Consider the following 12,279-nt stretch of genomic DNA (forward strand, 5'->3'; position numbering starts at 1 on the left):
ACTGTTTCTCTAATGAGATGTTCCATCTCTGGATGTTTTCAATTTGTGACCTCATGCCTGGAATGCTCTCCCTCCTCATCTCTGACTCCTGGCTTCCCTGGCAACTTTACAGTCCAGTTAAAATGCCATCTTCTCAAAGAGTTGGAAATCCAGTAAATGTCCTTCAATTGGGGAATGGCTTAGCAAACTGTGGTATATGTATGTCATGGAACACTATTGTTGTAATAGAAACCAGGAGGGATGGGATTTCAGGGAAACCTGGAGGGATTTACATGAACTGATGTTGAGTGAGATGAGCAGAACCACAAAAACACTGTACACCCTAACAGCAACATGGGAGTGATGTTTAACCTTGAAGGACTTGCTCATTCCATCAGGGTAACAATCGGGAACAATTTTGGGCTGTCTGCAAAGGAGAGTACCATATGTGTCCAGATAAGGAGCTGTGGAGTTTGAACAAAGTGCAAGGACTATTCCCTTTAATTTAGAAAAAAAACAAAACAAAACAGATAGCTTATTGTCTGATCTTGTTACCTCTTAGACCTCTCTTCTCTTTAAGGATATGATTTCTCTCTCATCACACCCAATTTGGATCAAGGTACAACATGGAAACAAAGTAAAGACTGACAGAGTGCTCTCTGGGGGGGGGAGGGGGAGGGAAGCAAGATTGGGGGGAAATGTAAAAAATAACATCTTTAATAAAAATAAATTTAAATTAAAAAAAAATAAAATACCATCTTCTTTCCCCATTCCTCTTAATTCTAGCACTTCTTTCCTCTCTTGATTATTTCTAATTTATCCTGTGTATGACTAGACTCTACATAGTAGTTTATATGTTGTATTAATCCCCATAGACTAGGAGCTCTTTAAGGGCTGGGACAGGCTTTACCCTTCTTTGTATCCCCATAGCTTAGAAAATAGTGCTGTTTATTGACTGACATTAAACAATTATAGAGCAATACAAGACAGTATTTAAATACTAAATTATATACTATGAAAAAAAAGGAGAGAGATCAATGGAAACTGGAGCTATTATAGGTTTGGTGAAAGACTTGAATTAAAATTCTTTCCAAAAATTCTCTTTAAGGATTTATCTTAAATTCTTTTATCTTTTATCTTAATTCTTTAAATTAAATAAACATATGCCAGGCATACTGTCTTTAGACTTTCCTAAGTTTAATTGGTCCTTCTCTAACTACCCTCCCAAAACCTTTTCCCTATTCTTTCCTCTTCTTCCATTCTTAAATGTGTACCCCGCATCTAAAGAGTTTTGAGTATAGTTCTTCTGTAATGAATTATGAGGAGGGGGTTGGTAGGTGAGGAAGGATTTCAATTTCTAGTTCTGAGCCTACGTTTTAAGATAGGATAAAGCAGTTATAGAAAAGACAACCACAATATATACAAATATATATATATATATACATATGCATGTATATAGACATATGCATATATATCAAATAAATTCAACTTAGAGCAAAAACAGTAATATCTTATTATGAAAGGGCTTGGGAAAAGGACAGCATTCTGCTTTCTTGTCACCTATAGTCATCCTCCCCCTTTTCTGTTCTAAAAGCATCTAATTTTGATTTCTCTGAATTAGGAAGAAGATATATTGCACTTCCCCCTTCTACTTCTTTCTAGAGAACTAGAAATAAAATTAAATTTTAGAAGGATGATAATCTTGGAAATCTTTAACAGCTTTGTATGACAGGAAAAGCTATGTTAGCTGTATTCTGGTAGCTACTTGAAATCGTACCCGGAGTATACTTAAAAATGAAAAAGAAAATCAGCTTTCTCAAACATAAAGCAGCATAAATCTATAAAACACATAATCTTACAATTTGTCAAGCAATTTAGTTTCTATTTCTAGTATTCTATTTCTATTAATAAATTTTAAAATCTCAAAAATTACTGCTGCTGTAGAAAGTAATATAATTGAATGGTTCATCTCACCTTTAAAGCCTGCTGTTTCTGCTTGCTTATACATCCCAAGAAAGAAGTAGGTACAAGCTAAGTTCACCCAAACTTCAGGATTACACCCCTCTTCCTTTGTCACAGATTCATATTCCTGAAATGCAGGAAGTTAATTGTTATATTTAAATAATAAAATAGGAAAGCAACTTGCCTTTTAGAAAGGCTAAGCAGCTAATTAGTGTACAGCCTACTGAATTCCAGAAGAATGCTAACCCACTCCCTCCCTTTTGCTTCTTCTGAAACTGATCTAGTGTCATAAGCTATAGATGTGTCAGACTGCTCAAATTTCTGTTCTCAGGAGAAATAGATGGCTGCTAAGACATTTTCCTTTTGTAGAAGTAGGTATAATAATGATAGACAATATTTTCATAATGCTTCATAATTTGTAAATCACTTTACATACATTATTGACTTGGAGTCTTATGACAACCCTCTGAGGTGGGTGCCCAGGATCACAGTGCCATCCTGTGGTAGAAGCCTAGACTTGAGTCCATGTTGCCCTGGTTTCAGTTTGCTTTCTATCCACTCTGCCATGCTGCTTTCTAGATCAATTCTTACCTTTATTTATTTCCAAAAAGGGATTTTATTTTTCACCAAGGCCACATTTTGAAATTCATGTCATAAACTGCGTTTTTCAAATAACCTCTCAATTTCTTAAACTTCTTATCCCAATGTTACTCTTCCTTTTTCTTTTCTTTACAATGTTCCTAGGGCTACCTTCCCTTTTTCTCCTATATCCACAGTAACTAATGACCCTGTTTCAGTTAATTTAATTCAACAGATGTTTTCCTGACAACATCTACCATCATCTTGCTTGTCATGATTCCTTTCTTCTTTAGCCCAACCTCTATTAATTAAGTCCCCACTTAATTCTTTTTTATCTTTATTTTTTAATTTATTTAACATTTATTTAATCTCATTTTGTACAATTTTTTTATACATTAATAAAATATTCTTGTTTAAGAGTAAACAAAATACCCCCCCAAATACTCACTTGAGCAATAAAGTAAAGGGGAGAGAAAAAAATAAAAATAAAAATAATAATAATAATAATTGTAGTTATGGCCATGTCGCACAGTGGACGGAGCCCCAGCCCTGGAGCCAGGAGCACCCAAGCCCAGATCTGGCCCTGTACACTCAACAATCACCCAGCTGTGTGACATGCAAGCCACCTCAACCCCACTGCCCTGCATAAACCAAAAAAAAAAAAAAAAAAAGACCCAAAATAAAATAAAATAGTAATAATAGTAGGGGCGGCTGGGTGGTGGACAGAACACTGGCCCTTGAGCCAGAAGCACCCGGGTCTGAATCCAGGTTCAGATACCCAACGATCACCCTGCTATGCAGCCCCAGGCAGGCCACCCAACCCCATTTGCCCTGCACCCCTCCCCCCAAAATAATAATAATAAAAAATGTGCTTCAGTCTGTGTTCCAACACCACTAACTCTGCTGCAGATGAATCATTCTTTTTTTTATTTTTTTATTTTTTTGAATCACATTCTTTATGATAAGTCCATCACAAAAGTTACTTACATATTTTTCTACTGTTGCCATTGCTGATCACAACTCCCTTTCTTATTTCTCCACTACCATGTACTATATTTTCTCTCTCCTTTCATTAACTCTGCTGTAGGGTAGCTGAGTGGCACAGCACACAGGTCCCTGACCCTGGGGGCCAGGAGGCCCCAAGCCCCCCTACCACCCCTTAGGCCCAGCATCCACCTGGCCCTATGGTTCCAGACAGGCCATCCAATTCCAGCCCCTTGCAAGAAGTAAAAAAGAAAATGTGTTATATCTGACCACTCTCCCCCGCCCATGGCCCATCATCTACTCCTTCATTCACATCACCCTCCCCTTCTTACTCCAGATGTCTATACCCCATTGAGTATATATGCTGTTTCCTCTCCTAGCCACCTCTGATGAGAGCAAAGATTCCCTCATTCCCCCTTGCCTCCCCCTTCCATATCATTGCAATAACTCATTTTAATAAAGAAGAATCTTAAGATATGAAATATCTTGGCCTATTCCCCCTCTCCTTTTTCCTTCTCCCATTACATTTCCCTTTTTCCTATTGACTCCATTTTACACCATATTTTATCTTCAAATTCAGCTTTCTCCTGTGCTTAATCTATAAAAGCTCCTTCTACTTGCTCTGTTAATTGAGAAGGTTCATATGAGTATTATCAATCTCATTTTTCTATGCAGGAATACATGCAGTTCATCAAGTCCCTCATATTTTCCCCTTCTCCTCCAATCTCTATGCTTCGCCTGAGTCCTGTATTTGAAGATCAAACCTTCTGTTCAGCTCTGGCCATTCTAACAGGGAACATTTGAAATTCCTCTGGTTCATTGAAAGTCCATCTTTTTCCCTGGAAGAGGACATTCATTTTTGCTGGGTAGTTGATTCTTGGTTGCATTCTAAGCTCTTTTGCCTTCTGGTGTATTATATTCCAAGCCCTACGAACTTTCAATATAGTTGCTGCTAAGTCCTGTGTGATCCTGACTGCAGCTTCACAGTATTTAAATTGTGTCCTTCTGGCTGCTTGTGATATTTTCTCTTTGACTTGGGATTTTTGGAACTTGGCTATAATATTCCCAGGGGTTGGTTTTTTGGGATCTCTTTCTCAGGAGGATCAGTGGATTCTCTCCATTTCTATTTTGCCCTCTGCTTCTAGAATATCAGGGCAATTTTCCTGTAGTAATTCTTTGAAAATGATGTCAAGGCTCTTTTCATGATCATGACTTTCAGGTATTCCAATAATTTTTAAATTATCTTTCCTAAGTCTGTTTTTCATGTGAGTTGTTTTTTCAATGACATGTTTCACATTTTCTTCTAATTTTTCATTCTTTTGGTTTTGAAGTATTGAGTTCTGATTTCTCGTAAATCCTTCAATCTCCCTGAGTTCTATTCTTTGTCTGAAGGATTTGTTATCCTCAGAGAGCTTTTTTATCTCTTTTTCCATCTGGCCAATTCTGCTTTTTAAAGCATTCTTCTCCCCAATAACTTTTTGAACTGTTTTATTCATTTGACCTAAGCTGGTTTTTAGCATGCTATTTTCTTCAGCATTTTTTTGGATTTCCTTGACTAGGCTGCTGACTTCATTTTCATGTTTTTCCTTGAATCTCTCTCATTTCTTTTACTAGCTTTTCCTCTAACTCCTTCATTTGATTTTCGAAGTCTTTTTTGAGCTCTGTCATAGCCTAAGCTCAATTTATGTTTTTCTTGGAGTCTTTAGATGCAGGAGCTTGTGCTTCTTCATCTTCAGACTGAGTGTTTTGATCCTTCTTGGGCTCACGGGCAAAATATTTCTGAATTGTGTTCCTCTTGTTTCTCTGCTTGCTCATTTTCCCAGCCTTAGCCTGTTTTGGGGTGCTTCCTGAGCTTTTGGGACACTCCCACAAGGGTCTCAGTGTGTGAGGCTCTGTCCTTCCTCCTGGTCTGTGAATGACCATAAGTGCCCCCCTCTGCCATGGGGCTGAGGTGGGGGGGCCTGCTGTTCTATGGGGGGGCCTAGACTGTGATCAGGATCTGAATGTGGTCAGAGCCCCAGAGTCCTGTTCCAGGGGCAGAGGACAGAGCTCCGCAATCTCTCTTCACTCCCCTCCCTCAGCTCAATGGGCTCATGCCCTGGGGGCTCCTGCTTCCTGGCTCTGCCTGCTTCTGTTTCCTGGATCTGGACTGCCTTGGCCATGCTGCTCACTGTGTGCCCTGAGGGATGGGCTTCATGTGCTCACTCTGGCAAAGGTCCCCCACTGTTCCCCCAATTTGTGCCTGGTGTTCCCCAGGGCATAGGTCAGGAAACTCCCCCGCTGGTGTGAGCCGTGGCTCCCAGTGCCCTGGGGCTGCCTCCAGGAGGCTGAAGTTCTTTCTGCTCTGGTGGGCCGCCCCCTGACCCTGGGGAGCAGAACCTTTCTGCTCTTTTCCAGGTTACCTTGAGTAGGAGAACTGCCTCTCTGGGTCCTCTCTTGTCGTCATCTTGGCTCCGTCCCCCCCACTTAATTCTTAAAACCCCTACATTAACTATTAGGCTTCTCGTATGTTCCTAAGGTACCTAAAGACCAAGAACATATGTTCAATTGAACAAATGATTCTATTTTTTAAAATATGTGATATATAGCTAAGTTCCACCTACCATCAATGTTTATATTCAGAGCCATAATCCTAAAGAGATTGGAGACACTAACCATAAATAACATGAAATAATCCAACAATCATGTTTCAAAAAGCAAAAATATACAAAGAATAAAGTTTCAAATGACAAAATTTGAATAAATGTCATCAAGTGATAAAATTCTGACTTCCTCAGGCATGAAAATAATTAAATAAAATGCAAAGAAACAAAGATTTTCTTTAGATGAAACTTTCCCAGAGAATTTTTAAGAAGAAACTACAGTTTGAAAGAATTTCTTTACTAACCTCCAGAGCTCTCTTATAGTCACCGAGATGAAAAGCACAATATCCAATCCACAGATCAGCATCTTCATCTTGCTCTCCCACATGACGTTTGAACTTCAAGATTTATGGTGAAATAAACATTGAAAGTTAAATCCTTTCAAAATATTAAGTTAATTTTTACTTCATGGTAATGAATTGTTTTCACTGAAGGTAAAATTTTTAGTTTTAGTTAAAATTTATTCTGGTAATATCATCATCAGTAGTGATTTTTTACTTATAAAATACAACTATTATCCTTACAATTCTGTAAGATGAAGTAAGTAAGGAACAGAGAAATTACAAGACTTACCTTAGACCATATAGTTGCTTTATTGTAAAACTGGGATTAAAACCCAGATCTCCAGGCTCTTGGCCCATGGCTTTTTCCCACTAGACCATATAATGCAAAAGAACATAAGAACTCCCATAAATGGCTCAGACCTTGGTGACCTCTAGTAATGACTTTTAAATAGAAGTACAAAGAAATATTTTTTTTGGCAGGCTAGGTTGATTGCAAAATATTAAACAATATGTTCCAAGTGTTATATTTTCCATTAATAACCCATTATATATTAAGCACTCATGAATTATGAAAATTTTATTTAATCTCATTCACATTTCATTTTAGAATATCAAAATAGAGAGCTAAAAGGGACTTCAGAATCACTAGACTATTCTTTCATTTCACAGAAAAGACCAGAGATAAAGCGACTGTAGCATTTACTACCTGCCATGTACCTGCCATATAAAGTATAACTTAAACTTATTTATACTATATTTTCTTTTTCAGGCTTCAAAGTATTCTCCTTAGTTTTGGTACTTGATGATGGTGGGTAAAACTAGGGCACTTCTCAACATTCAAGCAACATTCCTACAACAAAGTAAAATCTCTGAAAACAGTTAAGCCAACCTCTCAAAAAGAATGATTATGACTTTCATAGTTTACCATTTCGAAACATAATTAGCAAAGGCAAATTTCAAAGCAAGACAACTGTAGTCAAGGGCAAGCAGTCACCAAATGGGACCAAGAGGATGACGTGAATGTGCAAATCCCTTTTGGAATTCATTATATAGAAATAATACATGCAGTTAAGTTCAGTTCTTAGAGTAGAAGACATAGAAAGAAAACAAAGTTATTGCAGTGACTGAGGAGATGTGATGTCCGAGTTGGAAAGGACCTTTGAGGTTATTGGGCACAAACCAATGTATCTTCCTAATTCCCCAGGGCTTCTGGGAGGTCTCCTGAAGAGAAGGTAGTATCATGAGGATTCCTTTCCTTCCCCTAGGTTGGGGAGGGGAGAAAGGTATGGACTCCTTAGAAAGGAGGGAGGGAAGGGAAAGCCCTGGAGAGAATAAAGGAGGAAATATATTCTTGTAAAAAAGAGAAGGTTACAGGCTGGGATCTGCTTGCTGACAGGATCTAAGTCAACTCTTTTATCACCATAGCAGGAATCAGAAATGATGCTCCTCTTACCTCATTCATTCAAAGCTGAAGTAGTTTAAGTGCTAAATTTTTTTATCCTTTTAAATTCCTGTTCTTTTCTACCTCTGAAGGAAAAGAATACAGGATATAGCTTTTCTTTTCTTCTTTTGGACTTGTACCAACACTGTCCAGTATATTTGACCTAGGTTTTGTTGAGAAGTCAAATCTTACTTCAATTCATTTCAATTTAATTTAAAAAGCATTTATTAAGCACCTATTATATAGCAGGCACATGGTAACCAAACAGTTCCTTTGAAGAACTCTTCAACCCTCTAGACGAAAACAACAGTAATAATTCAAAATCCTCCAGCTCAATGATCAATTCTAATAATATTCAGGTCAAATGTTTTGAAATTTCAACCAAGTACTTTGGAACTATTGTTTGTCCCTTGATTGTTGTGATTTTGCTGTATTGGGGCTATTGAATATGTCTAACTTTCTTGTGTGCTGACACTAAATGATATAATCTCTAATCTGCCTGTTTCAGAAATACTATAGGAATAAAAATTTCTCTATTAATTTCCTTAATAAAAAATAAGGTAGAGAAATATATGTATTCAATCTATCTCCTTTTTACCTCTCATTATATCCATTTTACTCTGATTCTGAGAGGTTTTTTTCCCTCTGATGTAATGTTACACTGGGCAAGTAATTTATTCTTTTTGTCTGTCATTTTCCTAATCTGTAATAATAATAATAATAATAATATTAGATTTAATACCTTACATTTATTTTAGTGCTTTAAGTTTTGCAAAGAATTTTAAATACATTATCTCATTTGTTATTTTTATTTCCATTTTACAGATGAGAATTGAAGCTCAAGAAGGTTGTGATTTCCCTGGGTCACTCATTCACTAAAATAATGTAGGGCATGATTCAAATCCAGGTCTACTCACTGCACAAGGTTTAAGTTTAAGACTTCTTTATTATTCTATAGAAAGATCCCTAGCTCCCGAATTTATGTAAGGACATGGACAAGAAATACCCAGAATGAGAAGGCACTGGATGGGTTTTCAATCTATACTATCCATTAGATGGAGTATCTCATCAACATGACCACATGACCACTATTTATCAAAGTATCATTCATATTACAATTAGGAAAGTGAGAATATTTACAACTGAATTGGAAACAATGAAAATATAAAAGGAATTCATTTTGCATCTAGGGTTTTGTAGGCATAGTTCTATTTTTCTCAGTGGCTTAAATCTAATTATTAAATCTTAATTCTTTTTCATCACAATCACAACTATCAGTGAAAACCTACTTTTTACTTTTTGTTATTCTCAACTTCATAGGTACTAGGCAAATATGAACATTTCCATATATAGTAGAACAAAAAGGATAATTGTACATAAATTCATCACATATAACTTGATAGTTTAAAAAAAATACACAATTAACCCAATATAGCCTCAAAGCTGTCCACTTGACTATGTCCCTTTCTGAATTTTCTTTTTTCATCTGTGCATTTTAAAATATTTTTATTACATCTATTCCTCTTCTTTTCCTTTCACTTTTTTATAAGAAATGAAGTTTTATTTCTTAATATTTCTCTAGCATTTTGAAATTCTCTATCAGTGATATGAAAAGAAAATATAAAATATATTCAAAATCCAAATGTGTCAGTAGTATTAATATTGCTAATGAGTCCCTAGAATAGGCTATATAAGACAGAAATGAAAAGCAATAAAATATGGAGTAGCTGTTTTAAGAGAATGATTGTGATGACTTTAGTAGAAGACTATTCTCTTTCCCTTCTAGGTATTAAGTCTCTTTTGAACCTCATTCATTTCCATTTAATACATATCTTTAGTTGAATATGCAGTTTCTCTTGTGCATGAACTAAGTTAAATTGTCCTAGTAGTTAGAAACTGTACACTAACCCACAGTAAACTATCATTCAGGTGAGAGTTTATTAATAATTTTGGAATTCCATTTAAGTTCCTCCCCAAATACTTTTTTTTTAAATTTGGGGGATAGCCATATTGATGTAACCTTGAAATTCCAATTTTCATTTCTCTGCTTCTTTTTTCCTCCTCTCTTTCATTTTTCTGAAAAATTCATTTTTTTCTGTATGATAGCCTCTGACTTAATAAGGATTGACTATGTGCCAGGCTCTGAAGGAAGAAAAGAGCATGTCTGAATTGGGTAACAAATTTGAATAGTGTGAATCTGATACAAGAGGTTGTTAGATGATGCAAATGAATGCAGAGTTTGTTTGCTTTGAATAATTTTTAAAAATCCTTTTCACATAATAACTTATCCCAGATTTCCAATAATTGATTTTTAAGGGCCCAAGCTGATTATAGGAAAGAATTAACTTGAATCTATACCTTACAGAATATACTATAAAAAATTCCATATGAAAAAGAACTAAGCTTTTAAAAGCTTTTTTTACCCTCTAAATAATAAAATGATCTGTAAAGGAGAAATCTCTATTTATTTAAAATGAGGAAACAAGATTGATTTGTTTGAATATATACAATATTCACAAACCAAGTCAATAAATATTAAATAGAAAATAAACTGGGAAAATATATGAGAAACATAAGCAGAAAAATTTCCTATCTAAATATCTAAAGACCTTTACATAATAATCTGAATCTATCTAATATACAATCAAGGGAAACAGTTTAAATAATAGTATAATATAATTAAGAGGACATTGGCCTTGGCATTAGTTCTGAATTTCAGTAATAATTCTGTCACTTGACAGTGATATGATTCCTTTGAGCTTCAGTTTCCTTATCTGCAAAATCTGCATAATAAAAATCTATCTTGCAGGATTATTGTGTAACGTTAATGAGATCATATAAGTGAAGAGATCAATAAACTATAAATTGTTTTGTAAATTATGGCAGTTTTGGAAATACATATAGTAATCATGGCAACACTAGGAGAGGTAATTCCCAAGAAGTGAAGCCTTGTAAAAAAAAGTGTTAATAATATATTGTTGTATTATTGTTATTATTATTATTATCTTATTGGAATGTCTACAAAAGCATGTTTTTCAATATACTATTACAAAAACATATTTTTTCAAAACAGCCCACATTGTGCTTGACCCTCCTTCAGATCTTGTTTGTAAATATGTAACACTACCTTTGTAGTTTCCTTCCTTTCACTGAAAAATAGCACCTGCAGCTAAGTCGCAAAAACATGTTTTTAGCTTATTTGCAATGTATAACTAGCTTTACTGTTTCCTTCCTGTTTACTTGCTACTAGCTTACTTTTGTTTTTGTTTTTTATTGATGGGAAGATTTTTCATGACTAGATTGTGCCCCCTGAAGCCCAGCCAATAGGATAGGAGAAAGGAGGAAGGAAAGCAAGCATGCCTCAGGGTATAAATAAGCCTTGCTTTTTGTACTCCCTAGTACTCCCAGACTGGTGTAGCTATTGACAAAGTGGGGGGGAAGAAGAGTATTGCCTTCTCATCAGAACATAATAAATTCCTTTCTGCTTTCAAGGTATCAAGTCTTTGTTTTTGATTTTTTGAGTAGTGGTCTCTAAATCACACAGAATCTTTGAACAGTGGTTTCTTACTAGTAATGCAAGACATTTTAAATAACTCTCATTTATATAGTTTTAAAGGTACTATGCCTTGATTTCAACTAGCAAAAAAACAAGTAAAAATACTTTTTAAATTCTATATTAACAAGGATGTGATGAAACTAGCACAAAAATATGCTGTTGGTGATACTATTCATCACTTCAACAATTTTTGACAGCAATCTGACAATATGTGTGATAAGCTGAATTTTACCCAGCAATTCTACTTTGAGGAATATGTCCTATATGAAAACAATCCAAATGTCCAATTCAGAAGGCAATCATTAAGAAAATCCCTTTGTAATAGCTGAAATGCAGAGGACCTGAGAAGGCATCTTCTCACATGTAGAGTTTGGAGAGCTTGTGTCTGGGACATTAAGGATGACATGAAAGGGAATATATTGGAGAGATGATTCCAGTCAACAACCACATGATGAACAGAAGGCTCTTTGACCACAGAGACATTAAAAATGCCTGACAGATTCAGGCTCCTTCACCTTACCTTAATCCTCTTTTTCTTTTTTTTGAACTTTTAAAAAAAATGTAAAACTATTTTGAACCAGTACAACATATTAATTTTTACAAACATAAAATTTTATCAGCTGTTAAAGCATTTGCAAAAATCAAATATCCTACTTTAGCTTTTGTAATATATCTATATGAAAATATTAATTTTTAAATTAGAAAACATAAATTATATTTTCAATATAGAGGAGATTAATTTTTAGAGACAATACTATATAAGAAAATCTACCCAGATAATAATCCACTTTCAGAGGTTACCGAGCTCAATAGGTGTATAGTAGGCTCGATTGAAAATGTTTAAATGTTTAA

The 12,279-nt window shown here is 35.3% G+C and overlaps 1 protein-coding gene across 1 annotated transcript in view; it reads right to left on the reverse strand.

The window, feature by feature from the left end:
• IFT56 (intraflagellar transport 56) overlaps positions 1-12,279 on the reverse strand; it is a 76,282-nt gene that overhangs the window by 51,994 nt on the left and 12,009 nt on the right. Inside the window, 2 exon segments of the mRNA XM_074193584.1 lie at positions 1,954-2,068; positions 6,392-6,484. Of these exon segments, the coding sequence (XP_074049685.1) occupies positions 1,954-2,068; positions 6,392-6,484 (208 nt within the window).

The sequence above is a fragment of the Macrotis lagotis genome, chromosome 7, assembly GCF_037893015.1.
Source record: "Macrotis lagotis isolate mMagLag1 chromosome 7, bilby.v1.9.chrom.fasta, whole genome shotgun sequence".
Lineage (NCBI taxonomy): Eukaryota > Metazoa > Chordata > Mammalia > Peramelemorphia > Peramelidae > Macrotis > Macrotis lagotis.